This window comes from Hipposideros armiger, unplaced genomic scaffold, assembly GCF_001890085.2.
Source record: "Hipposideros armiger isolate ML-2016 unplaced genomic scaffold, ASM189008v1 scaffold_315, whole genome shotgun sequence".
NCBI lineage: Eukaryota > Metazoa > Chordata > Mammalia > Chiroptera > Hipposideridae > Hipposideros > Hipposideros armiger.
Genome location: NW_017731665.1, coordinates 666,147 through 690,148, shown reverse-complemented (window position 1 = coordinate 690,148; position 24,002 = coordinate 666,147). Strand labels below are relative to the sequence as shown.

Sequence of the window (24,002 nt, the reverse complement as noted above, 5' to 3'; positions counted from 1 at the left end):
AGTTGCCATGAGTGGCTGGCAGCCAGTGTGAGCAGCCAGCAGTCAGTCTGAAGTGCCATGAGCGGCCATCCAATGGCTGGAGACCAATCTGCCTCAGCCGGGAAGAGCGCAATGATAATACCAACATAGGCCAGTGAAGTGGCGTCCTCCACAACTAGACTGAAGAACAAAAAGACAGCAACTTCTCTGTTCCCCTTCCCCCAATTCCCCAGCGCTGTTCCCCTCCTCCAATTCCCCAATAAAATCTTAAAAAAAAAAAAAAAGCAATATCTGCAGTAGTAATTGAACCAACTCAAGACTGCACTGATGGTGCCTTTTCCAAAGCTACTGGAATTCCAGTCTGAAGAGTACCGTGCCATGGGAAAGCTGCATTCTGGAGTGCCTGTCAGACTGATTAGAATTCCAAATCCTAGGCTTCAGTTAACTCTACTGACATCCTATTTTTAGTTTATGGAGATCAAACTTGATCTTAACTCAGTAGGATATGGTAGTGGCCTCTTAGTGCTCAATGAACTGAAAAGAGAACTTGCACTTTGGGGTCCATCTGTGCCCATCCCCAGGCCAAGCTTTCAGAATCACCTTGCACACAGCCTACCTCGGCTGCAGCAGAGGGACTTTTCACAGCAGCTGGTGTTTCCGACCAATCATTCGCATTCCTCAGATCAAAGTCCCTTTTCCAGAAGCCTAAGCAGGTGTTCTGTCTGTTCTCAAGCAGAAAGCATACTCTGGAATCACGGAGTCAATTTTCAAAGCAAAGAGAAATGCTTGTGTAATGAATGGCCCGACGTGGAATGAGCCAGCTCTCTTTTTTCCCAAGTTGCCCTGGGAAAGCAAGCAGCGACTGCTGGGCACATTTGCTATTTAATGGATTCTCCATTTCCCTTATCTTTCGCCCTTTCAGTTTATGTTTATAATACATTGATTTCCTTCGAAGAGTCCTGCCCCACCTCGCCCAAGGCCTGCAGCCAAGACATGCCCTTATAAGGAGATGCTGAAGGCCCATCCCTCCCGCGGAGCCCACCTGGCCTAAGTAGGGTGGGTGGGATGCAGAGGCTTTAGGGGAGGCCCCACGGACAGAGATTTGCATCAGACCTGAGCTCCGTTCCCCCACGGCCACTCACTATCTGTGCACCATGGACCAGCGGCTCCTCTCTCCGCAAGTGTTCACTGGTACTGAAATGAAGCCAGTTCATTCCTGCCCTCTCGCCTCCTCCCCAGGGAGGGTGCGCCCCTACCCTGAGAGTCTCTGGGGGCAAATCCCTGCAAACAAAATTCGGTCTCTCGCCCCCAGCCGCCACGCACTCAACTAGGGGCCGGGGGCGGACAGCACGCCGCACGTGACCTCCCCACCCGCGCCACCACCCCTTCGCAATTGGGGCGTGGCCTCGCGGGGCGGTCGACTAGGGATTGGCTTATGGGCGGGGCCGGCGGCGCGCGCGCGGAGGACGAGATGGCGAGGGCGGGTCCCAGTGGGCTGGAGCGGGCTGCGATTGGTCGGGGCATGTCGGGGCGTGGCCGAGGGCGGTGGGCCGCGGGTGGAGCCGCAGGCCGCGGGAGTCGCGACTGCCTGCGGTGCACCTGAGGTCGGTCGCCCGGGTGTTCGAAGCTGCATCCTCCGTGGTCCCCTCCGCCATGAGCCGCTTCAAGGTGTCCAAGTTCCGGCACACGGAGGCCCGGCCGCCCCGCCGTGAGGTGAGCCTGGCCCGCGGGCCACACGCCCGGTCTTCCTCTCTCGGCCCCGCACGGGGACGGCAAAGCCCCTCTGCCCGGGGGCGCCCCCTTCAGGTTCGGGCCCGGCGTCGGGGCTGCCAGGTCGCCGCCCGGCGGGCGCAGTCCGGAGCTGCTGGGACCCTCGCTTGTACGCTCTCTGGTTGCTGAGTGAGCCCCGCGGTCCGTCGAGCCCCCAGTTTGGCTCCGGGACCCTCGAGGCGGCGCAGCCCCCCGGCCGAGCGGAGGGTTGAGGCCTGCGAGGCTGCCTGCCTTCCCGGCTTCCGGTCTGCCTAGCTGGGGAGCCGCGGCGCGGCCACTGTTGACGCCGGCTTCTCCTTTCTGCTGCCCGTATCGCCCCTGCCCGGGGCTTGGGTGTAGGAGAGATGTTTCTATATTCCTAGCCTCCGCGAGCCCGGTGTGTCGTCTGGAGGGGGAGCCCCTTGGACAGAGGCGCACCCCTCCCTCGGGTTTCCGCCGGTGCTTCCTCCTCTCGCGGCTGGCGCAAGCTCTTTCCTTACTCGGGGTGATGCTACCAGGGGCTGGGTGGGGCTTGGAGAAGCCCGAGGAGGTGGAGCCCCGAGGTGCTGGTGGTGCTCCTCAGACCTCCGGAAGAGCAGCCGGCCCGATGAGGAGTGCACTTCAGAGATGATGGCAGCCCTGATCAGCCGCTCCCCATGGAAGGCCTTGGAGTGTCCTCCGATAATTGGCCTAGGAACTGACCCCATCTAGTGATTCCATCAGGGGCGAACGCACATCAGGGCAGCCTGGGACAGTAGCCTGGTTTTCATTCTACGGACAGTATTTCCTGTGAACCTTCCATGTGCTTTGCCCAGCTGCTGGAGCCACAACAGTCAACAGGACAGCACTTTCTTTTCTCTCTGGTGCCTGCAGCCTCGCTAGAGAGACAGCCAGCAAGCGGACAGTAATGCAAGGGCATTGCGAGTTTTAATAAGTGCCCTGAAGAATATGGCAGGAGGGGAGTGGCTGGGATGGAGATGAAGATGGACAGTGAGGCAGGGGTTAATCTCACCAGGGTGGTCAGGGAAGGCTGCTAGAAGATGACATTTATGCTGAGGCTAGAAGGGTGAGAAGCAGCCAGCTACAGGAGGAGTGGGGGTGGGAAAGAGCTTGGTGGAGGAAAGGAAAGGGCCAGGATGGATGGAGGGCAGTGATGGGAAAGCATGGTGTTTGATGAGCCCAGAGTGGTCTTGCAGAGCACAAAGGGCCACAGGAAGAAGTTGGCTTTTATTTTTAGTACAATGGGGAGCTGTGGAAAGGGGGTGTAGTGGGGGTGGGGAGAGAAAGTCTCAGATTTGCATTAAGACTTTCTGTCTTGAGTACAGTAAGTACTGCTTGGAGGGGTCAGGAGTGTCCTTGAGGGGCCCTGGGGCTTCTTCCCTGGTGGGCCTCAGTCCAGCACAGTAAACAGAGAGGCATGGAAACACGGATTGCAAAGGGAGTTTTAAAAAGTTTATGTTAGGGAGATAGGAGAACAGGTGATCGGTTCTTTTCAAAGCTATTTCCTGTCACTGTATTTATACAGTAAACATGAACCAAGAGGCAAAAATAATGCAAGATGATAATTTTCTACTCGAGGCAGGTGCACATTGAAACAAACTTGGGTGGTGGAGGTGGTTTCCGGGATTTACTGTGGGTGGATGGTCTGGGAAATATGGGTGCTTGATTGTTGGGTGGCAGGAAGGAGTGATGAATGATGCTTTGATACCAACAAAGAAAACATGTGGACCTCACTGATCTTAGTTTCAGAAAAAGTGCTCCTCTGCCCCTCTGGGTGTGGGGGTGTTAATATTATTGCCTTTTCATGGGGCTGTGTCGTTCACCCATCTATGGGACTTCATGGAAAGGCCTTGATTTTTCCCTTGTCTGGACTTGGGTGTTTTCTCCTGGTTGGGAGAAGAATCCTGGACTCAGCTGGAAACCTTCAGTAATACAGTTGAGGAAGTTGAGTTTGTCTTCTGTCTAGGTGCTTACTTCTCCATTCTCTGCTTTGCTCTTTCCTTCTTAATATTGGGTTGTTGGATAAGTCATGACACATTTTTGCATTGAAAAACATAGAAAAATACGTCATGACTTTCCCGACGACCCAATAGAAACAACACACATACACACGTGCACGTGCGCACACACTGCCCAGTTAGCCTCTTGACCTCATTCAGCCTGAGATTCCGCCTGATAACCTCTCTCTTATTGGAGAACTGATTTAATAAGCAAAACTACCCCCTTTATGACTTAGGTTATCATATCAAGAACATTTTGCCTTTTCTAAGGTACTGCATGAGTAGGAACGGGGTTTGATCAAGGAATGCATCTCTAATAGTGCAGCTTTAAGGTAGAGTTTCCTGGATTATTCCCCACCCCTTGCTTTAGGCACGCGCAGAGCCCTGGCCTTCATAGTTCTTATTCTTTATTTCCAGGCCTGGATCAGTGACATTCGAGCAGGAACCACCCCCTCTTGTGGGAACCATATCAAATCCAGCTGCAGCTTGATCGCCTTCAACTCTGACCGTCCAGGTAGGGAAGAAGACATGAGTGTGGAGATTCAGACAATGTCACCCAAATAGGGTGGGGCAGAAGGGCAGACTCAGTGCAGACTGGAAGCTTGGAGGTGCCTCTTGGGGTCAGAGGTCAACACCATGCAGGGCCTTAGACCCCTACAAATTGGTCACTGTGCAGTAATCAAGTCTTGGTTAGACTATAAATGTATACTTTGTAAAAACCATGTTGGCTGTGGTCTTCAAGAGCATGGCCAGGAGGGTGGGGAAGGGGCCGGGGAGTAGCTGGCATCAATAGGAACACAAAGATTTGAAAAGCTCCCTGCATTAGCTGGGCCTTTTGGTTGCCGGTGATAACTCAGACCTCAAACTGAATTAAGCAAAAAATACCGTTGTGACTTGTATATCTAAGAAGTCTGGGGGAGCTTCAGGCAGAGATGTTCCCAGAAGCTCACATGTGCCGTTGGCCCCAGCTTCCCTCCTGTCCCTCAGCTTTGCTGCCCTTTGGGTGATGGCTTCTTTCTCTGGTAAAGTGGGAAAAGTAACAGCTGCTGGCCCCAAGCTGACCCACAGTGCCAGAAAGAGCCTCTTTTCCCAGCGTGTTCTGTACCTCTAGTGTCACAGAAGGTTCTTGTATGGGCCAATCACTGTGTTCAGAGGGGTGTGATCTTATGATTGGTAGAAGCTTTGGGAAGGTCCAAGGATGAGCTTTTGGGTCTTATTGCCCTAGGAGTCCTGGGCAGGGAGGTAGATGGTTTCCATTAGGCCCAAAGTCAGAGCCCCGTGTTTATTTGGCAGGTGTGCTGGGTATCGTGCCTCTGGAAGGCCGGGGAGAGGACAAGAGACATGTGACGCACCTGGGATGCCATTCAGGTGAGTGGGGGCTGGACCTAGGAAGTCTGGAACTTGCTCCTCCCTCTCTGGGGCCAGGGATTCATACTCACCTGGTCCCACAGCTCCATGGCTTACCAGGTCCCTCCTGTCATCCTCAGTGTGCTTTCTGACAGGTGGGGTCCAAATTGGAAGGCCGGGTCCTGGTAGAGAATCTGGGCCTGGGCAAAGAGGAGGGAAGCTAGGTGCTTCAGGCGGTCAAGCTGGTAGGAAGGAGATATGCACCACTCAGAACCAGGCCCCAGGCTGGTGCTGGCTCCCTGTCACTGCAGAGAACTTAGTCCTATGTGGCTCTTAGGCCTGTGTCCTCTCCTGGAGCCCGAGAGACCACCCCTCGCCACCAGGCCTCCTCCCAGACAGGCTGTTCTGAGCCCTCCAAGGAGGGAGCGGGCTGGACTGCAGGGCTGGAGATGGGCCCTCACAAAGAGAGCTTTTGTCTGCCACTGCTGCTTCTGGGGGTGCCCAGCAGTCCACCTGGCAACCTGCCCGATTTCAGGAAACAGTTTGCTGTCCTAGAGCAGCGCCCAGCTGTCTCCTGTCTCCCTGTCCAGCTGCGGTGGCTGTGGGCCCAGCCCCTCTGGCCTGCGTTCCTGGCCGCCTGTTGGGTGGCCTTGGGTGAGGGGAGGGGGCCGATTCTTGGTCCCTGGTCTCGGTGTACAGCTCAATATAGGAGTCCTGATGATGGTGATGGTGGTTAATAAAATAACAGTGAAGATTGACGGAGACTTGTCTATGTGCTAAGTACATTATCTGCGTTTTCTCACCTAATCCTTTTTTGAAGCTTTTTACAACTTTAGTGTGGTATCACTTACATACCATTAACATTACCTGTTTTAAGTGAAGAATGTGATGACTTTTATTAAAGTAACAGGGTTGTATATGCCACCATGCGGTTTTAGAACATTTCTCCAGAAATCCTGCATGCCCCTTTGTGCTTAAACCATTCCCACCTCAGGCTCCGCAGCCTCAGGCTTTCTGCCTCTGCAGCAGAGGTCTGCGAGCTCTGGTGTGGAAAGATCTGGCCTGCTGCCTGTTTTTGTAAACTTGTATTGGAATGCAGCCATGCCTCTTCATCGATGGTCAGTCTGTAGCTGCTTTTCCCAACAATGGCAGCATCAAGCAGAGACCATATTGTCCTCAAGGTCTGAAATATTTACTATCTCATCCTTTCCAGAAAATGCTTGCCAGCCTCTGCTCTATAGATTGGCCTTTTCTAGACATTTCACATAAATGGAAAATACCATACATAGTCCTTCAAGTCTGGCCTCTTTCACTTAGCATGATGCTTTGAGAGCCACCTGTGTTGTGTGTGTATAAGAAGTCTGCTTTTTCATCCACTCTCACACCTTTTTTAAATAACCCATTTTTCAGCTAAGGAAACTGAGGCTCACATTGGTTAGGGACTTGCCAATGTTAGTTAGCCCTGCTGCTGATAGCCAGAATCCGCTGCCAGAACCAGAATCTGACTCCGTGTTCTTAGGCACTATGCTGCTTGCTTCTAGGTGCTTTTCGCTCACAGCAGGGCTGCCCTAAGTTGGTGATGTTTATGAGGTGTGAGCCCCTGTGACTCGGGAGCTCCACATAGAAGCTGGACCAGGCTTTTGTTGGCAGGTCGTAGCCTCGCTGTGGCTCTAGCTATTCAGAGCCTTTCCCTGCAGGAGCAGCCTTGCTGGGAGACTGCTTTTGGAGTAGCTGAATGCCAGCTCCCTCAGAACCTGTCCTCGAGGCACTAATGCCATTCTGCCTTAGGTGCCTGTGATGGGGGGACTGCAGTTGGCTGGGCTTTAGCTGCTACCCTGTCTTCGGGGCATCCTCCACCTCTTGGCTCAGGGCCAAGTGGCCCCTGACCCTCAACTTCACCTTTTCTTAGCTGTGTGGATCAGTTACTTAACCTCTCTGTCCTCATGTCCTCATCCTCCACTTGGGTAATCATGCCACAGGCCATCCTGGTTTGTCCCTGTGAGGATTTGGTGAGATAAATGCAAATGAAGGATGACTCAGGCTTCTGGTGCAGCCAGGCACTCAAATCAGAAACCACTTCTCATTCCCTCTGTGTGCCAGGCTGCCCACGCTGGCTGCTGCTTTGGTCCTGGACTTTGCCTTGTCCAGTACGGAGCCCACAGGGTGGGGAAGCAGGGGTTTGTGGCCGGGATTCTAGGCTGGAGCTGTTCCAAAGGGGTACCTGTCCTCGTCCACCTGGCCAGGAAGAAAATGTAGTGCTGGGCCCCATGGGGAGGCAGGCAGCATGGTGGCCACTGTGCTCCTTGCTGTGGTGATGCGGACCTGGCCGTCTTGCTCACGTCCCCTACCATCCCCCACATCCAAGCCCTGGCCTCATCTCTGCCCTCCGAAACCACCAGCCTCATTTCCCCTCTGGGCTCTGGCTCACTGTGCACCCCGACCTCCCATCTCAGACCCCCAGAACTGGGGGCAGTTCAGGTTCTTTGGTCGCAAAAAACTGAAACCAATCCAGCTTGTTTGAGCCAAAACTGGATTTATTGGGAGATTTCCTGGGGATCTTCCAGACCTGAAGGAGCAGCTGGATGCACAGGCATGAGGAGGGTCCTGGCACAGGATCTGCTAGCTCCCTCCCAGCTGGTGGCCCCTCATCTGGGCCAGTCCATAAAGCACCCTGTCAATAGGCTTCCCATTCCAGGTTTAATTCCCCTAAGAGAAGCTGGCTGTTGGGTGCAAGTCAGGTGCACTCCCACAATTGGACTGGTCAGCTCTGGCTTTGAGGGGGAGTTGTGGGGCAAAGAACTCCTAAGTTGGGCACGTGACAACCCCTGCTCCTGACCTTGGGGTCAACCTTGGCATGCACAGCCCACCCCTCGCTGCATCTGCACAGATGTGTGTGTCTCCCTGAGGAGGTGCAGAGGGCCAATTGGGCCAATTGGGCTGGATGGTTTGTGAATCCTTCATGGCTGGAGCGAGGCCAGCACTTGTGTTCGTTCACACATTCTCGAGCCAGGCTCCACGCTGGGCTGTGGATTTTGGGCAAATGTAGGTTTCTGGTAATCTGAGGAGCTTCCTGTCTGTTGTCCCACCAACCTCCCGATGCTGGGCCCTTGGCCTCCTGGATCCACAGGGCTTTCCGGGAAATGTGTTGCAGGCCGGGGCCTGTGGCGTTTTCCGGGGGCTTGCAGAGGTACCCTCCCTCTGGAACTGTGAGCCTGCTGCCATGCATGCAGAGGTATCACCTCTGAGGCCCTGGGCTGTGGTTCCCAGCCTGGGAGAGGGAGCATGTTGGGCTGGGAACAGGATGTTCTGGCGGCTTCTTGTGGGGCCTGAGTCAGCCATTTCTCTCCCACAGACCTGGTCACAGATTTGGACTTCTCGCCCTTTGACGACTTCCTCCTGGCCACAGGCTCAGCTGATAGGATGGTGAGTGGAGCCCTGCTGGAAGAGCTTCTTGATGCCTCACCCACTCCCAGTTGGGCCTTCCGAGCCCTCTGACCCCTGGGGTCCTGCTCCCTCCCAGTCTAGCTCCTCCTGCCCTCAGCCCGGATGCAGACTCGCAGAGCTGGGCTAGCCCCAACTCTCCTGGTTCCTCAACCCACTCTGACTCCCATGTGCCACTGTGTGTTGACAGAGCTGTGGCCTTGACCTGCTGTCCTGCTGCTTGGCTACCTGAGGATAGCAGCACTGGGATGGTGTGGGAGGCCTGGAAGAGACGGAGTAGAGCCTCTGGCTCCCCCACTCCCATTTTCCCCCAGCCTCCAACCACACCTGTGATCCCAACCAGGTCCCCCTCCTTGGGGTCCCCAAAACAGACATAGCCCTGTGCCCAAGCATGACCTCTGAGGTCAGGGGAAGCCCCGGGCAAGGCTGGCTGCAGGCATCAAGGCCCTTCCTGGCCCTGGGCTCACAGACTTGCTCTTTCCCACAGGTGAAACTATGGCGACTGCCAGCCTCTGGCCAGGCGCTGCCTTCAGGGCCTGGGCTGGTGCTGGGCCCTGAGGACACCCAGGTGGAGGTGTTGCAGTTCCACCCCACTGTGGACGGCATCCTGGTGAGCGCGGCAGGCACGGCCGTGAAGGTCTGGGACGTGGCCAAGCAGCAGCCCCTCATAGGTATGGGCCACACTGGCTGTCCTTTCTGGGCATCGCCCTTTCGGACAGCGTTTGTTTCTTTGTTTATGTGTTTGATGACATGAGTTGGGAAGTACGTATCAAAGTCTAACATGTACATAGTAGAAAACTAAATATTTTTATAAATGCCCCACCCTCTCCACTTTCCTTGGGCATCTGTTTTTATCTCGGTTAGCTGTTTTTTCTGCTTTTTCCTCCATATGTTTAAATAACTTCCTTATATTGTTATTTCTTGAATTGTATATCATTTCAATTTTGAAAACAAACTGTCTTCTACCTGAGAGATGAGATTTGCTTTCTTCACAGCTTCTACTCTCATTTTGCCAGTATAGATTATCCTAGTCTGTTCAGGCTGCTGTAACAAAATCCCATAGACTGGGTGGCTTATAAACAATAGAAACTTATTTCTCGCAGTTCTTGAGGCTGGAAGTCCAAGATTAAGGTGGCAGCCGATTTTGGTGTCTGGCCTGCTTCCTGATTATAGCCAACCATCTTCTCACTGTGTCCTCACGTGGTGGTGTAAAGGGTGAGGGAGCTAATCACTTCCCGAAGGCCCCACCTCCAGATTCTATCACAGTGGGGTTAGGTTTTAACATCTGAATTCAGACCCTGCATAGGTGATGACAACTTTGGGCCGGACTCCTCAACATTTGACTGGTCATAACCCTGTAGTGTGACCACAGCTGAGCCCAGGTGTTCTCTTTGGTGGCGTAACTGAGTCCTGCAGAGTCCTCCCTGACATGCTCATCTCCTTTTTAGGGTAAAGACAAGGCTCAGAGAGTTGAAGGACGGGCTTGCACCCCAGGACTGCGCTGTGTCCAGATTGGGCTAAGCTCACTACGGTGATATCACCACTTCGAGCTGAGGCCAAGGGCCGTCAGTAGCATAACTGGGTGTCTCGGGTCCCGTCCTGACAGCTTCAGCCAATGTCCACGTGGAGGCATCTTGTGGCACAGGGATGGGAAGTACAAGGTGCAGGCCTTGCCCCCCAAAGAGCTCCTGGCGCAGTTGGAGACCAGCCTAATCCCTGAAGCAGAGATGAAGGTCACCAGACAGATGTTATAAGGGAGTCAACACAGCTGGAACTGTCATCTTAAGCCTTTCTTGTGGACCCGGCACTGTGCTGAGGGCTTCGTGATTGCTCAGCTCAACACAGCTGTTCCACTGGGAGTGTTGCCACTCCCATGTGGCAGATAAGGTTAAATAACTTGGCCAAGTCCATGGTGCAAGTAGGTAGCAGGGTTGGGATTAATCCCAGGAAGTAAACCTTGGCATAGTAGTTACCTATTACTGTATAACTAATTACCCCAAAACATAGAAGCTTCAAACAACTGGAAATACTTATTATTTCACAGTTTCTGAAGGTCAGGAGTTTGGAGGTGGCTCAGCTGGGTGGCTCTGGCTCAAGGTTTCTTGTGAAGTTGGAGCTGAGATGTTCGCTGGGGCTGCTATCATCTGAGGGCTTGACTCGGGTGGAGGACGGTCCACTCCCATGGTGCCGGTTGTGGCAGAAATCCTCCATTCCCTGACTTGGACCTCTGCATGGGCTGCTGGAGTCCCCGCACAACATGGCGGCTGGCTTCCCCTGGTGAACAATCCAAGAGAGGGAAGCAAGGAGGAAGCATGCTGCCTTTAATTTAATTTAAATTTTTTCTTTTTTTTAAGATTTTACTGGGGAATAGGGGGAGGGGAACAGAGAAATTGCTGTCCTTTTGTTCTTCAATCTAGTTGTGGAGGACGTCGCTTCACTGGCCCATGTTGGTATTATCATTGCGCTCTTCCCGGGTGAGGCAGATCGGTCGCTGGCCTCTGGACAGCCGCTCACGGCGGCTCTTGGCAGCTCAGGCCGGCTGTTGGACGCTCACTCTGGCTGCCGGCCATTCACGGTAGCTTATGGCAGCCCACTGCAGCCTACGCCATCGCCGGCGGCTCATGGCAGCCCAGCTCTAGGTCGAACAGTTGTTCACCATCTTAGGTGTAGAAGGCGCAGTGTCACTGGCCCTAATGTGGGATCCGAACCGGGGCCCTTCTGCACAGAGCTGGCATCCCAAGCCAACTCTTAACCAAAGTGCCACTCGGCTGGCCCGAACGGTGCCTTTTATGACCCAGCTTTGCAAGTCACATCCCATCCCTTCCACCAGATTCTCTGGTAGAAGCCAGTTGCTGAGTCCTGCTCACACTCAAGAGGAAGGGACTTAGGCTCCACCTCTTAAAAGGAGGTTGTGTTGGTTTCCCAGGGCTGCCTAAATGAAGGACCACAAACTAAGTAGCTTAAAAATACCAGAAAGTTATCATCTCACAGTTCTGGAGACCAGAAGTCTGAAATCAAAATGTTGGCAGGGATGGGCCGGCCAAGTGGCACATTGGTTAAGAACTGGCTTGGGACACCAGAGGGCCCTGGTTCGGATCCCACATGAGGGCCAGTGATGCTGCCCTCTGCAGCTAAGATGCTGAACAACAGCTCAACCTGGAACTGGGTTGCTGTGAGTCGCCGGCGACGGCGTAGGCTGCAGTCCCCTGCTGCAGTGGGTTGCCATGGGCTGCCGTGTGTAGCCAGCAGCCAGCGTGAGCGACCGTCCAGAAGCCGGCGACTGATCTGCCTCGCCTGGGAAGAGTACAATGATGGTGCCAACTTGGACCAGTGAAGCAACGCCCTCCACAACTAGACTGAAGTACAAAACGACAGCAACTTGTCCGTTCCCCTTCCCCTAACTCCCCAATAAAAATCTTTAAAATAAAAATGTTGGCAGAGCTGGTTCCTTCTGAGGCTGTGAGACAGTATCTGTTCCATGCCCCTCTTTCAGCTTCTGTAGCCTCAGGTGTTCCTTGGCTGGTAGATGGCCGTCTTCTCCCTTTGTCTTCACATTGTCTTCCCTCTGTGTATGTCTGTCTCTGTGTCCAGTTTCCCTTCTCACAAGGACACCAGTTATACTGGATTAGGGCTCATTCTAATGGCATCAGCTTAATTTGATCATCTGCAAATAAAATCATTTACAAATAGTCATATTCCCAGGTATTCAGTGATCGAGACCAGCTTGCTTACCGAGCGCTCCTGACTCATCAGCCAGGAGCTCACCAAAAGGGTACCTGAGAGGATTGGGTGGGAGAGGACAGCCTCAGTATCCCCAACTGTCCTCAATTGGCTCCCAACAATTCAGGGTCAGGACTTCAGCATTTTGGGGGGGGGGGCGGGTGCAGCTCACAGTTCACCCTATAACAGGAAGAGAATCAAAGAACCTGTGGACAAATTTTCAAGCTGTCGCGCTGGGGGAGAAGGGGATGGCCTGAGCAGACTCCCAGGCAGGAGTGTGTGTGGCACATCTGGGCTAGTGTGAGCCAGCTGCGAGGGAGAGGGGTTGAGGTGTTGGTGAGTGACCAGATGTGAGCCTGGGTGGGAAGTGAGAGCCAGGCCAAGGAGCAGGGAGCCTTGGAAGGTTTTAGAGTAGGAGCATGGCCAGACGATGGCAGGGCTGAGGAAGGAGCCCCTGGGTTTAGTAGAGCATATCTGGAACGAGCTGCTGCCCTTGCTCCTTCTGCCTGAAAGGGACCCTGGCAGCTTCTGCCTATGCCCTGGAGAGTTACCCTCAACCAGGCCCACCTACTTTCCCGATGTCCTCATTGCCCAGGGTGGGATGTGGATACTGGAACCCCTCCTGACCTCGGCTTCTTCTTCTCAGAGCTGGCAGCCCATAGAGACCTGGTGCAGGGTGCTGTCTGGAGCCGGGATGGAGCCCTGGTGGGCACGACATGCAAGGTAAGCAGGCAAGTGGTGAGGCTCAAGTAAGTGCCTCTGGGGGGCCCTGAGGCGTGCCCTGCTCGGTGCAGGGCCATGGTGTCACAGAGCACACATCCTAGGTTATACCTGTCCGGTTGGGTGGTATTTATGAGGCAGAGGAACACCAAGGTCAGGATGGGCATTCGTGAGACCCTCCCCCACCTAAGCTGCCCTCCCACCTTCTGGCTCACACCTGCATCTGCATGCCCCCACCCCACCTTGGTACCAGGGCCAGCGGTCCCTATCAGGTGAGGACCCAAGTAAAGCCCCACCTGGCCCTGCTGGGCCCTGGACTGTGCTGTTTGGCTCCTGTCACTACCTTTAGACAGCCTCACCTGCCTGTTTATCTGCTTTGTCCAAACTGGGTCATGTTAGGACCCAGACACAGGGCACTGTGCCAACCCCCACGCCCAGTCAGCAGGCCTCAGTGTCCTCACTGACACCAAGCCTTTTGCCCACCTAGTCCTGTGCTGGTGGAGGCAGCCGATGTGTATGATGGGATCATACAGATGAAACAATAATTGTGACCTGTAAACAGGCTCTGAGAGAGGGACACAAGGTACTTTGAGCTGGTCAGAGCCAGGGAGGCTTGGCCTCAGGCAGGGGCTCTGAAGGAAGGGTTACTGGCATGGGACAGAGAGGTGCTGGGCAGAGGGGGCTGCAGGTGCAGGAGCCAGGGCAGGGCTGGGTGCAGTGAGCAGAGTCGAGTGCGCAAGGGTTGTGCCTATTACTATGGAAGCAACCAGAAAACGCTGGAGTGTGGTTTTTTTTTTGTTTTTGTTTTTTTCCCCAATTGGGGAATTGTTGGATGGGAACAGTGCTGGGGAATTGGGGGAAGGGGAACAGACAAGTTGCTGTCCTTTTGTTGTTCAGTCTAGTTGTGGAGGACGTTGCTTCACTGGCCCAAGTTGGCACCATCATTGCGCTCNCTGCAGCCCACGCCGTCGCCGGCGACTCATGGCAGCCCAGCTCCAGGTTGAGCTGTTGTTCAGCATCTTAGCTGTGGAGGGCAGTGTTACTGGCCCTCACATGTGGGATCCGAACCGGGGCCCTCTGGCATCCCAAGCGAGTTCTCAACCATCGCGCCACTCGGCCGGCCCAGAACTTGCACTCTTAAGCCAACTTTTAACCAAGTAAGCCACTCGGCCGGCCCAGTCTTTTCCTTTTTTTAACTGGGTTGTTTGTTTTCTTATTTTTGAGTTTCAAGTGTTTTTAGTGTATTTTGGATACAAGTTCTTTGTCATCTATGTGTTTTACAAATATTTTCTCCCAGTTTGTGGCTTGTCTTTTCATTTTCTTAACAGTATCTTTTGCAGTGCAGAATTAAAAAAAAATTTTTTTTTAAGGATTTTTATTGGAATTGGGGGATGGGAACAGTGCTGGGGAATTGGGGGAAGGGGAACAGACAAGTTGCTGTCCTTTTGTTCTTCAGTCTAGTTGTGGAGGACCTTGCTTCACTGGCCCAAGTTGGCACCATCATTGTGCTCTTCCCGGGCGAGGCAGATCAGCCGCCGGCTTCTAGACGGCCGCTCACAGCAGCTTGAGGGCCGCTCACGCTGGCTGCTGGCCACGCACCGTAGCCCATGGCAACCCACTGCAGCAGGGACTGCAGCCTACGCCGTCACTGGCAACTCACAGCAGCCCAGTTCCAGGTTGAGCTGTTGTTCAGCATCTTAGCTGTAGAGGACAGTGTCACTGGCCCTCATATGTGGGATCTGAACCGGGGCCCTCTGGCGTCCCAAGCCAGTTCTTAACCAACGCGCCACTCGGCCGGCCTGCCCCAGAATTTTTTAATTTTAATGAAGTCCAACTTACTCATTTTTTCTTTCATAGATCATACTTTTCATTTTGTATCTAAAAAGTTATTACCAAACCCAAAGTCACCTAGATTTACTCCTATGTTATCTAGAGATTTTATAGGTTTGCCTTTTACATTCAGGTCTGTGATCCATTTTGAGTTAAGTTTTATGAAAGGTATAAAGTCTACATCTAGGTTTTTTTGTGTGTGTGGATGTGGATGTCCAGTTGTTCGAGTATCACTTATTGAAAAGACTATCTTTTCTCCATTGTTTTGCCTGTACCCCTTTGTCAAAAATTAGTTGACCCTATTTATGGGGGTCTATTTCTGGGCTCTCTATTCAAGTCCTTCCATCTATTCATCTGTCCTTATGCTGATACTACACTGTCTTGATTGCTGTAGCTTTAGAGTAAAGTCAGGTTGCTTCAGTCCCCCAACTTTGTTCTTCTCCTTTAATATTGAGTTGACTACTTTGAGTCTTTTGTCTGTCTGTATAAACTTTAGAATCAGTTTGTCAATATCCACAAAATAGCTTGCTGGAATTTTCATTGGAAATGCATCAAATCTGTAGTTCAAGTTGGGAAGAACTGATATGTTGACAGTAGTGAGTCTTCCTGTCCACGAACATGGAATGTCTCTCCATTTATTTAGTTCTTTGATTTCTTTCGCGAGTTTTGTAGCATTCCTCATATAGATCTTATACATGTTTTGTTAGATTGATAGCTAAGTATTTCAGTATTTTTGGTGCTGTTGTACCAAATTGTGTTTTTAAATTTAAATTCCAGTTGTTCATTGTGGGTTCATTGTTTTGCAAAATATAAAAATAAGAATCTGTGCTGATTGTAACAAAGTGGAGCCATGCTAAGATGTAAAAAGGAAAAACGAATTACTCCCCTTTCTCCTACTCCCTGGTACCCAGCATTAGCACATGACTTATGGGCCGGCTGAGTGGTGCATTGGTTAAGAGCTGGCTTGGGACACCAGAGGGCTCTGGTTCGGATCCCACATATGAGGGCCAGTGACACTGCCCTCTATAGCTAAGATGCTGAACAACAGCTCAACCTGGAGCTGGGCTGCCGTGAGTTGCCGGTGACGGCATAGGCTGCAGCCCCTGCTGCAGTGGGTTNCTGGACACTCATGCTGGGTGCTGGCTACACACGGTAGCCCATGGCAACCCACTGCCACAGGGGCTGCAGCCTACGCCGTCGCCGGCGACTCACAGCAGCCCAGCTCCAGGTCGAGCTGTTGTCCAGCATCGTAGCTGTAGAGGGCAGTGTCACTGGCCCTCATATGTGGGATTCGAACCGGGGTCCTCTGGCATCCCAAGCCAGCTCTTAACCAATGCGCCACACGGCCGGCCCATGCTGGAGTGTTTAGAGCCAGAGACAGGTGGGCTGTGGTGTGAGGTGAGCAGATTTGCATTTTGAAAGCTCCCCAGCTGCAGTGTGCACAGAGCATTGCAGTGTGGGCCGTATCCAAAAGTGAGGGTGGGACAACTCCCCAGGGAGGAGAGGAATACCCTCGCCAGGGTAGAACAGATGGAGAGGCAGAGCTGGGGAGGAGAGCAGTGGGTGATGGTGGCCTGGGTGTGAGGAATGGGGGGGTCATGAGGCTGGCTCCTGGGTTACAGGCTGGAGGAGGGGGCTGCCACCAAGACAGCGCACTCCGGGTGTGCCTATAGGCCTGTTGGATTGGAGGTACCTGCAACATCCAAGTGGAGGTGTCAGTTGAGTCCGTGGACTGGAGCTCTGGGCAGTGGGCTGCACTGAAGTTGGAAGCATGGGTGTCATCTGTGGTAGCAGCAGAGGGGTGGGGGGTGACCCCAAGTGGGAGAGAAGGAAATGAGAAGGGGGTGGCAGAGTGAGCCTGGAGGAAGGATCAGAACTTGCAAGGGAGACAGACGAAGCTGCCTCATGGGAGGAAGGAAGCCAAACAGGGCTGGCTGTCCACTCCAGAGGTGGCGGGGAACACGGGGAAGATTATGTGAAGAGGCGAAGGACACACACGTATTGGGTTTGGGGACACAGGTGACCTTCAGAACCTTTTGGGGTGTGCTGTGGCCTGAAGCCACATATGAAGAGTGGGTGGAAGGCGAGGAAAAGCCTGCAAGGGGGACAAGAGCTGGTCAGGAGGGGGTTAGAGGAAGTGAGAAGTGGGGTCTGCACACTTGAGATCCTGTTTCCAACTCTCTCTTCTTCTTTTTTCTGCCTTCTTGGAAGTCCCATTTCCTACTCTTTATCAACTTTCCTTCCCCATTTGGTTTATCAAACAGTAGTTTCCAGACATTGGCCTGAGCTTTGAGGGTCACAAGGTAAATAAGACTGGGCTGCCCGCCCCCAAGGAGCCACTGCCCGAGGGCGAGGTGGTCATGTGACCATTGCTTGGGCTTGAGACTTGTGAGCATGGCTTCCCAGAGACAGCGAGGTCAGGGCTGTTTCTTGGGGATGAGCCCTCACTGAGGAAGAATGGACAGGCATCTCAGGCAGGGGGACCAGCCTGGATAGAGTCATGCGTTTGGACCGGGACATCCCCCTCCTATGGGAAACCCTCTCTGCCCTGCATTTCCATGGCACATGTGTGAGAAAGAGACAGACAGGCACAGAATGAGATGGGGAGAAAGGACGGAGGAAGCTGCAAGGAGATTGTCACAGGAGGTTTTTTCTTTATGATCACCAAAATGTAGTAGTTGATGCTTGTTTTACAAATTTTGGAGAGCTGTGAAAAAGTAAAGAAGCAAGCAAAAAGAAAATCACCTGTAATCATCCCACCCAGGTCACCATTTTGAAATCTTTCTCTCCGTGCTTTTTCTAGTCCTCTTTTTCTATATGTGTTGGAATCATACTCTCCACATTACTCCATCCTGCATATTTTTGTTCAGCATAATAAACCTTTTCCCCAATTTGTCAAAAATTTAACAAATGTCCGGGGATATATTTTATTGTATAGATTTACCAGTTTGCTCAATCAAGCCTGTTTGTCAAACGAGATGGTTACTTCCACTTCGTGTCACTGTATTGTAAGTTGTAACAGGTGAATGTATTTATATGTAGATTTTTTTCCTGCCTTTTACGTGACTTTCTTAGCCTAGAGCAGCATTTGGCAAATGTCTTCCTGTAAGGGGCCAGATGGTAAATACCGTGAAGTTTGTAGGCCACACTGTCTCTGTCAGCGCCGTCTTGTAACAAAGAAGCAGTCACAGACAATATGTAAATGTGGGTGTGGCCATGTTCCAGTAAAAATATTTGCAGAATCAGGCCCCAGGTTTGATTTGGCCTCTGGGCCTTGCTTGCCCACCCCTGGCCTAGATTCATACCAGGGACGTGGGCTCGTAGGCTATGAAGATTTTTAAGGTGGGTGGTACATTTTAGCCAGCCACTTTCCCGAGGAGTAATGCCAGCTCCCTGGGTGCTATTCTCTGGAGACTGTGGGCTCCAGCTTGGGCTTTCGGAGGAGACTCGTGTATCCATGGACGAGCTCTCCTGCCCTCTGAGCCTGCCGCTCTGCACCTGGAGAATGGACCCAGCGGGGTTGCCCGTTCCCCAGGTGGTAGCCCTGGCTCTGGGTCGCCCACTGCTCCTCCAGCCTCCCAGCTCCAGTGGGTGCCTGAAGGGTTCAGAGCTGCAGTCTTGTGACAGCTGGGGTCTGTGACAAGAGGGTGGCAGGAAGGTGCCTTGGTTTCCCCAGTAAGGAAGCAGCTCTGGGCAGCTAGGGGCAGTATCCTCACTGTGGTGGGGGGCGGGCAGTTGTGGTCTCCACACTGTGTTCTGAGCAGGGACGGGCCTCAGTGGCCCACCACCCACGATGGACCCTCACCTGGGCTGACTCCTGCTGGTCATTGAGGAGGGGCTTCACTGGTATGGTGGTCCATTCCCTCCTCCATGAGGGGTCTAAACCCCATATACCATCAAAATGGGGGGGGGGGCCCAGCAAGCTGCCCAGGCTCTGAGTGCCCATTGTGTGCTTGCCCCTCCTGCCAGCATGGCAGCTGTTTTTTGTCTGCTGGTGTCCCGGGAGGAAGAATTAGTGGAACCAGGCCAAGCTGTCCAGTAGAATGAATACTCCTGTCCTTCTAGACCAGAAAGCCTTAAGTCTCGGGCTAGGAGCACAGAGTTCATGAGTGGGTCGCTGAATGGTGCTGAGTGGAGCCACCCCTCCCCTGTTCCTGGACCCAGGTGCTCTGCCTGGAGGAGGATGTTAGAGGGGGGGCGTCATCTGTCAGCGTGTGCTCATGGGCACCATGGTCCTGCATCCACTGCCTCCCTCTGTAAAGGGGGAGCCTCAGCATCCTGGGTGGGTGCATCAAATGCCGGAAACTTGAGGAATGGTGCTGGGAGGGTCGTCACCCCCTGTGACCTCAGGCCAGGTGGAGGTACCCATGGTTTGTCTTGAGCGCATGTGAGGAGCTGGTGGGTGGGCCACCAGCAGCACGAGGGAGTCTGAATCCCTTTTGGCCAGTGGTCAGTAAGAGAGAGGGGGGGAGAGAGAGAACAGAAAGAGGTAGAGAGAGGACAGAGATACAGAGGGGATAGAAAGAGGACCGAGAGACAGAGAGGGACAGAGAGAGGAATATAGAGGGGACAACTATAGAGGAAAGACAGCAAGGAACAGAGAAAACAGCTAGAGATCAAGGACAGAGACAAAGGATAAGGAAAGACAGATAGTGAGACACAGAGGATCTCTGGGCAAGAGACTCCTTCCTGGCACCAAGGGCCACTCGCATCTAAGCGGCAGAGCCGCCGTGGAGAGCCCGTGGCCTGGGTTCAGACACCACCTCTAGCACTGAGGTGTCTGTGACCTGGGCAAACTCCGAGCCCTCAGTAGGATGAGGATGATGGCAGCACCTCTCATGGGTCTGGGTTTGCATTACAGGGCTGCCTGATTGGAGTGGGGTGTGGCGCACACTCTGCTTCCCATCAAATCCTCTCCCTTGCCTGGCCTGACCCCCAACCTGCCTTGGAGCAGCTGTGCCTCCCAGGGCCCCTGATTCCCCAGCAAGGCCTGGGCCCAACCCCACAGGTGCCCCTTCCTGCTCCCCTCCCGCCTTCTCCAGGCGGCCACTAGGGGGCTTGCTGGCCTCACAAATGGCCTGGCTCCCACTGAGCTCTGTGTGCCTGTGAACCCAGCAGGCATATGTGCCCCTGAAGCCCAATGCCACCCCGTCAGCACCAGCCCAGCCTCTAGTGCCCAGTCTGAGCCCTGGTCAGATGGCCCAGCTGCTTTTAGGGACTGCCCACGTTTTGAAACTGTTATTCAGACCCGTGAGAGGTGCTGCCATCATCCTCATCCTCCTGAGGGCTTGGGGTTTGCCCAGGTCACAGACACCTTAGTGCTGGAGGTGGAGTCTAAACCCAGGCCACTGGCTCTCCACGGCGGCTCTGCTGCTAACATGCGAGTGGCCCTTCGTGCCAGCCAGGAAGGAATCTCTCAAGATAGATCCTCTGTCCCTTGCTGTCTCTGTCTCACCTTATCTTTTGTCTCTCTCTGTCCTTGATCTTTAGCTGTTTTCTCTGTTCCTTGCTGTCTTTCCTCTGTCTATAGTTGTCCCCTCCATATTCCTCTATCTCTCTCTGTCCTCTCTGTCCCCTTTCTTTTTTTTTTTTTTAAGATTTTTATTGGGGAATTGGATGGGAACAGCGCTGGGGAATTGGCAGAAGGGGAACAGACAAGTTGCTGTCGTTTTGTTCTTCAGTCTAGTTGTGGAGGATGTTGCTTCACTGGCCCAAGTTGGCACCATCATNCAAGTTGCTGTCGTTTTGTTCTTCAGTCTAGTTGTGGAGGATGTTGCTTCACTGGCCCAAGTTGGCACCATCATTGCGCTCTTCCCTGGCGAGTCAGATCAGTCGCCGGCTTCTGGATGGCCGCTCACAGCGGCTGCTGGCTACACACGGTAGCCCATGGCAACCCACTGCAGCAGGGGCTGCAGCCTAGGCCATCGCTTTGCCGGTGACTCACGGCAACCCAGCTCCAGGTTGAGCTGTTGTTCAGCATCTTAGCTGTAGAGGGCAGCATCACTGGCCCTCATGTGGGATCCAAACCGGGGTCCTCTGGCGTCCCAAGCCTGCTCTTAACCAACGCGCCACTCAGCCGGCCCCTCTCTGTCCCCTTTCTGTCTATTTCTCTGTCTCTTGTCTCTCTCAGCCTCTTTCTGTTTTTTTTCTCTCTCTCTCTTCCCCTGTGTCTCTGTTTCTCTTCTCTTTCTCACTATTCTTTCTGCCTATCTCTGTTCCTCGCTGTCCTTGGCTGTCTGATCTCTGTCTCTAAATGGTATTCTGAAAGGCTGTGGAGCAGAATGGTGTCTCAGAGCTAATCCCTGGACTGTGCCTGGTGCCCTCCTGGCATATAGCAAGTGCTCACTAAACTGTAGCGGGGACAGCTTTCCAGGAGTGACCCAAGAACACTGGGAACCCGCTGAGGTGTGTCAGGAAGGCCTGGGACCGGTCCACCAAAGGAGGTTTGGCTTTTGAGGCCATCTCCAAGCTGGCTCCCTCCCTCGTCCAGCTGTGTGCTCCCCCTACCCCCCTATTCCCACCATTCGCTTTTTTGCATTGTCATCCCTTCCCTTCTACATCACATGACAGCAAACTCGTATCTGCACATCTTTGCTCATGCTTTTTCACCTCCTCAAATGCCTTTCCCTTCCCTGTGCAAGCACCGTTTGTCTTTTGAGGTTCAGCTCAGGTCTATGTTCCTCCCCGAAGTTTCCTGTGATTGCCTATGGGTCATAGAGTCCAGCACTGGGTGGGAACTCTTTGCTCTCTCTGCATCCCAGGCACCAGGTGGGGGCAAGACAGAAACATTGAGCAGATATTTCCATATCCCCTCTTCCCTTTCCATCTTGCATCGGTGTGGTGCATTTGTTACAAGTAAACCAATATTGCTACATTATTATTAACTAAAGGTCATAGTTTACATTAGGGTTCATTCCTGATATTGTACATTCTATGGGTTTAGACACATGCATGAAGTCATGTACCCACCATTACAGCATCATACAGAATAGTTTTACCACCCTAAGAGTGCCCTGTGCTTCCCCTGTTCATCCCTCCCTCGCCCCAAACCACTGATCTTTTTACTGGCTCTAAAAGATTTGCCTTTTCCCAGATGCCATGTGTTATAGTTGGAGTCATACAATGTGAAGCCTTCCCAGATTGGCTTCTTTCACTTGGTAATATGCATTTTTGGTTCCTCCAAGCATTTGTGGACTGATAGCTATTTTTTTTTAAACTGTGGTTGAAAAACACTTAAAGTTACCATCTTAACTATTTTTAAGTATAGAGTTCAGTAATATCAAGTACATTTACATTGTTGTGAAACAGGTTTCCAGAACTTTTTCTTCTTGTAGAACTGAAACTGCACCCATTAAACCACTTTCCTTTGTCCCCCTCCCCCCCATTCCCTGGCAACCACCATTCTACTTTCTGTCTCTGAATTTCACTTTAGATACTGTATATAAGTGGAATCATACAGTGTTTGTCGTTTTGTGCCTGGCTTATTTAATTGAGCACAATGTCCTCGAGGTTCATTTATGTAGCATGTGATAGGATTTCCTTCCTTTTTGAGACTGAGTAATATTTCAGTGGTACACACACACACACTTAATCCATCCATCTGCAATGGATACCTGGGTTTTCACATTTTATCTATTATGAATGTTGCTTTGAATATGGGTGTGCAAATATCTCTTTGTGACGTTGTTTTTAATTCTTTTAGCTATATACCCTGAAATGGAATTGCTAGATCATATGGTAATTCTTAGTAGTCATCCTAATGGGTGTGAGGTAGTAGCTCATTGTGGTTTTGATATGTATTTCTCTGATGATTAGTGATGTCGAATATCTTCATATGCTTCTTGGGCATTTGTATATCTTTGGAGAAACGTCTAAGCAAATCCTTTGCCCATTTTTCAATCAGGTTATTTTGTTGTTGAGTAGTATGAGTTCTTTATATATTCTGGATATTAACCCCTTATCAGATATATGATTTGCAAATGTTTTCTCCCATTCCATAGGTTGTGTTTTTACTGTTGATTGTGTCCTTTGATTAACAAAAGTTAAGCTTGTTGTAATCCCACTTGTCTATTTTTGCTTTTGTTCCCTGTGCTTTCGGTGTCATATCCAAAAAATCATTACCAAATCCAACATCATGAAGCTTTTCCCCTATGTTTTCTTCTAGGAGTATAGGTTTTGGGTCTTAGTTATTTCTTTTTCTCACTGAATAATATTCTGTTGTGTGACTGTACCATAGTGTATTTATTTATTCATTCACTATTGGGAGACATCTTGGTTGCTTCCAGTTTTTTACAGTTATGATTAAACTGCGATAAACATTTATGTGGACATAACTTTTCACTCACTTGGGTAAATACTTAGGAGCACAATTGCTGGATCACATGGTAAGAGTAATTTTAGCTTTGTAAGAAACTGCCAAACTGTCTTCCAAAGTGGCTGTACCATCTTGCATTCCCATCAGCAGTGAATGAGAGTTCCTTTTGCTCCGCATCCTCACCAGCATTTGGTGTTGTCAGTTTTTTGGATTTTAGCCATTCTAATAGGTGTGTTGTGGTAGCTCATTGTTGTTTTAATTTACAGTTCTCTAATGAGGTATGATGTTAAGCATTTTATTATATCTTCATTTTCCATCTATGTATCTTTTTTGGTGAGGTTCAAGTCTTTGCCTTTTTTTTAAAGATTTTATTGGGGAATTGGGGGAGGGGAACAGTGTTGGGGAATTGGGGAAGGGGAACAGACAAGTTGTTTTTCTTCAATCTTCATTGTGGAGGGTGCCAGTCGCCATCTGGCTTCCCGTCGGTAGCTCGTGGCCTCTAAGCTCAAGGTGCTGTGTTCAATCTTAGTTGCGGGTGGGCATAGCCACCATTTCATGCGGGAGTTGAACCAGCAGCCTTGTTGTTAAGAGCGCACGCCCTATCCACTGAGCCATCCGGGTGGCAGCTCAGCTCAATGTGCCGAGTTCAGTCTTAGTTGCTGATAGGCATAGCCCACCATCAAACAGGCAACCAGCTGAGCCATCCTGCCACCTGTTGGCAGCTCAGCAACAGCTCAGCTCGGACACAGTGTCACTGGCCCATGTGGGAATCGAACCAGTCACCCTGTTGCTCAGAACTTGCACTCTTTTTTTTTTTTTTGTTAAAGATTTTTATTGGGGAATTGGGGGGATGGGAACAGTGCTGGGGAATTGGGGAAAGGGGAACAGACAAGTTGCTGTCG

The 24,002-nt window shown here is 52.0% G+C and overlaps 1 protein-coding gene across 2 annotated transcripts in view; it reads left to right on the top strand.

Annotated features, from left to right (window-relative positions):
- Positions 1-258: 258 nt before the first annotated feature.
- Positions 259-24,002, top strand: part of CORO7 (coronin 7) — a 71,965-nt gene continuing 48,221 nt past the window's right edge. Inside the window, exons 1-6 of one of the 2 annotated variants that reach the window (XM_019660275.1) lie at positions 259-1,692; positions 4,146-4,242; positions 5,022-5,096; positions 8,428-8,498; positions 9,004-9,187; positions 12,883-12,959. In XM_019660275.1, the coding sequence (XP_019515820.1) occupies positions 1,633-1,692; positions 4,146-4,242; positions 5,022-5,096; positions 8,428-8,498; positions 9,004-9,187; positions 12,883-12,959 (564 nt within the window). In that variant the 5' untranslated portion in view covers positions 259-1,632. The remainder of the gene's footprint in view (positions 1,693-4,145; positions 4,243-5,021; positions 5,097-8,427; positions 8,499-9,003; positions 9,188-12,882; positions 12,960-24,002) is intronic. The other variant, XM_019660277.1, reaches the window with a different exon arrangement.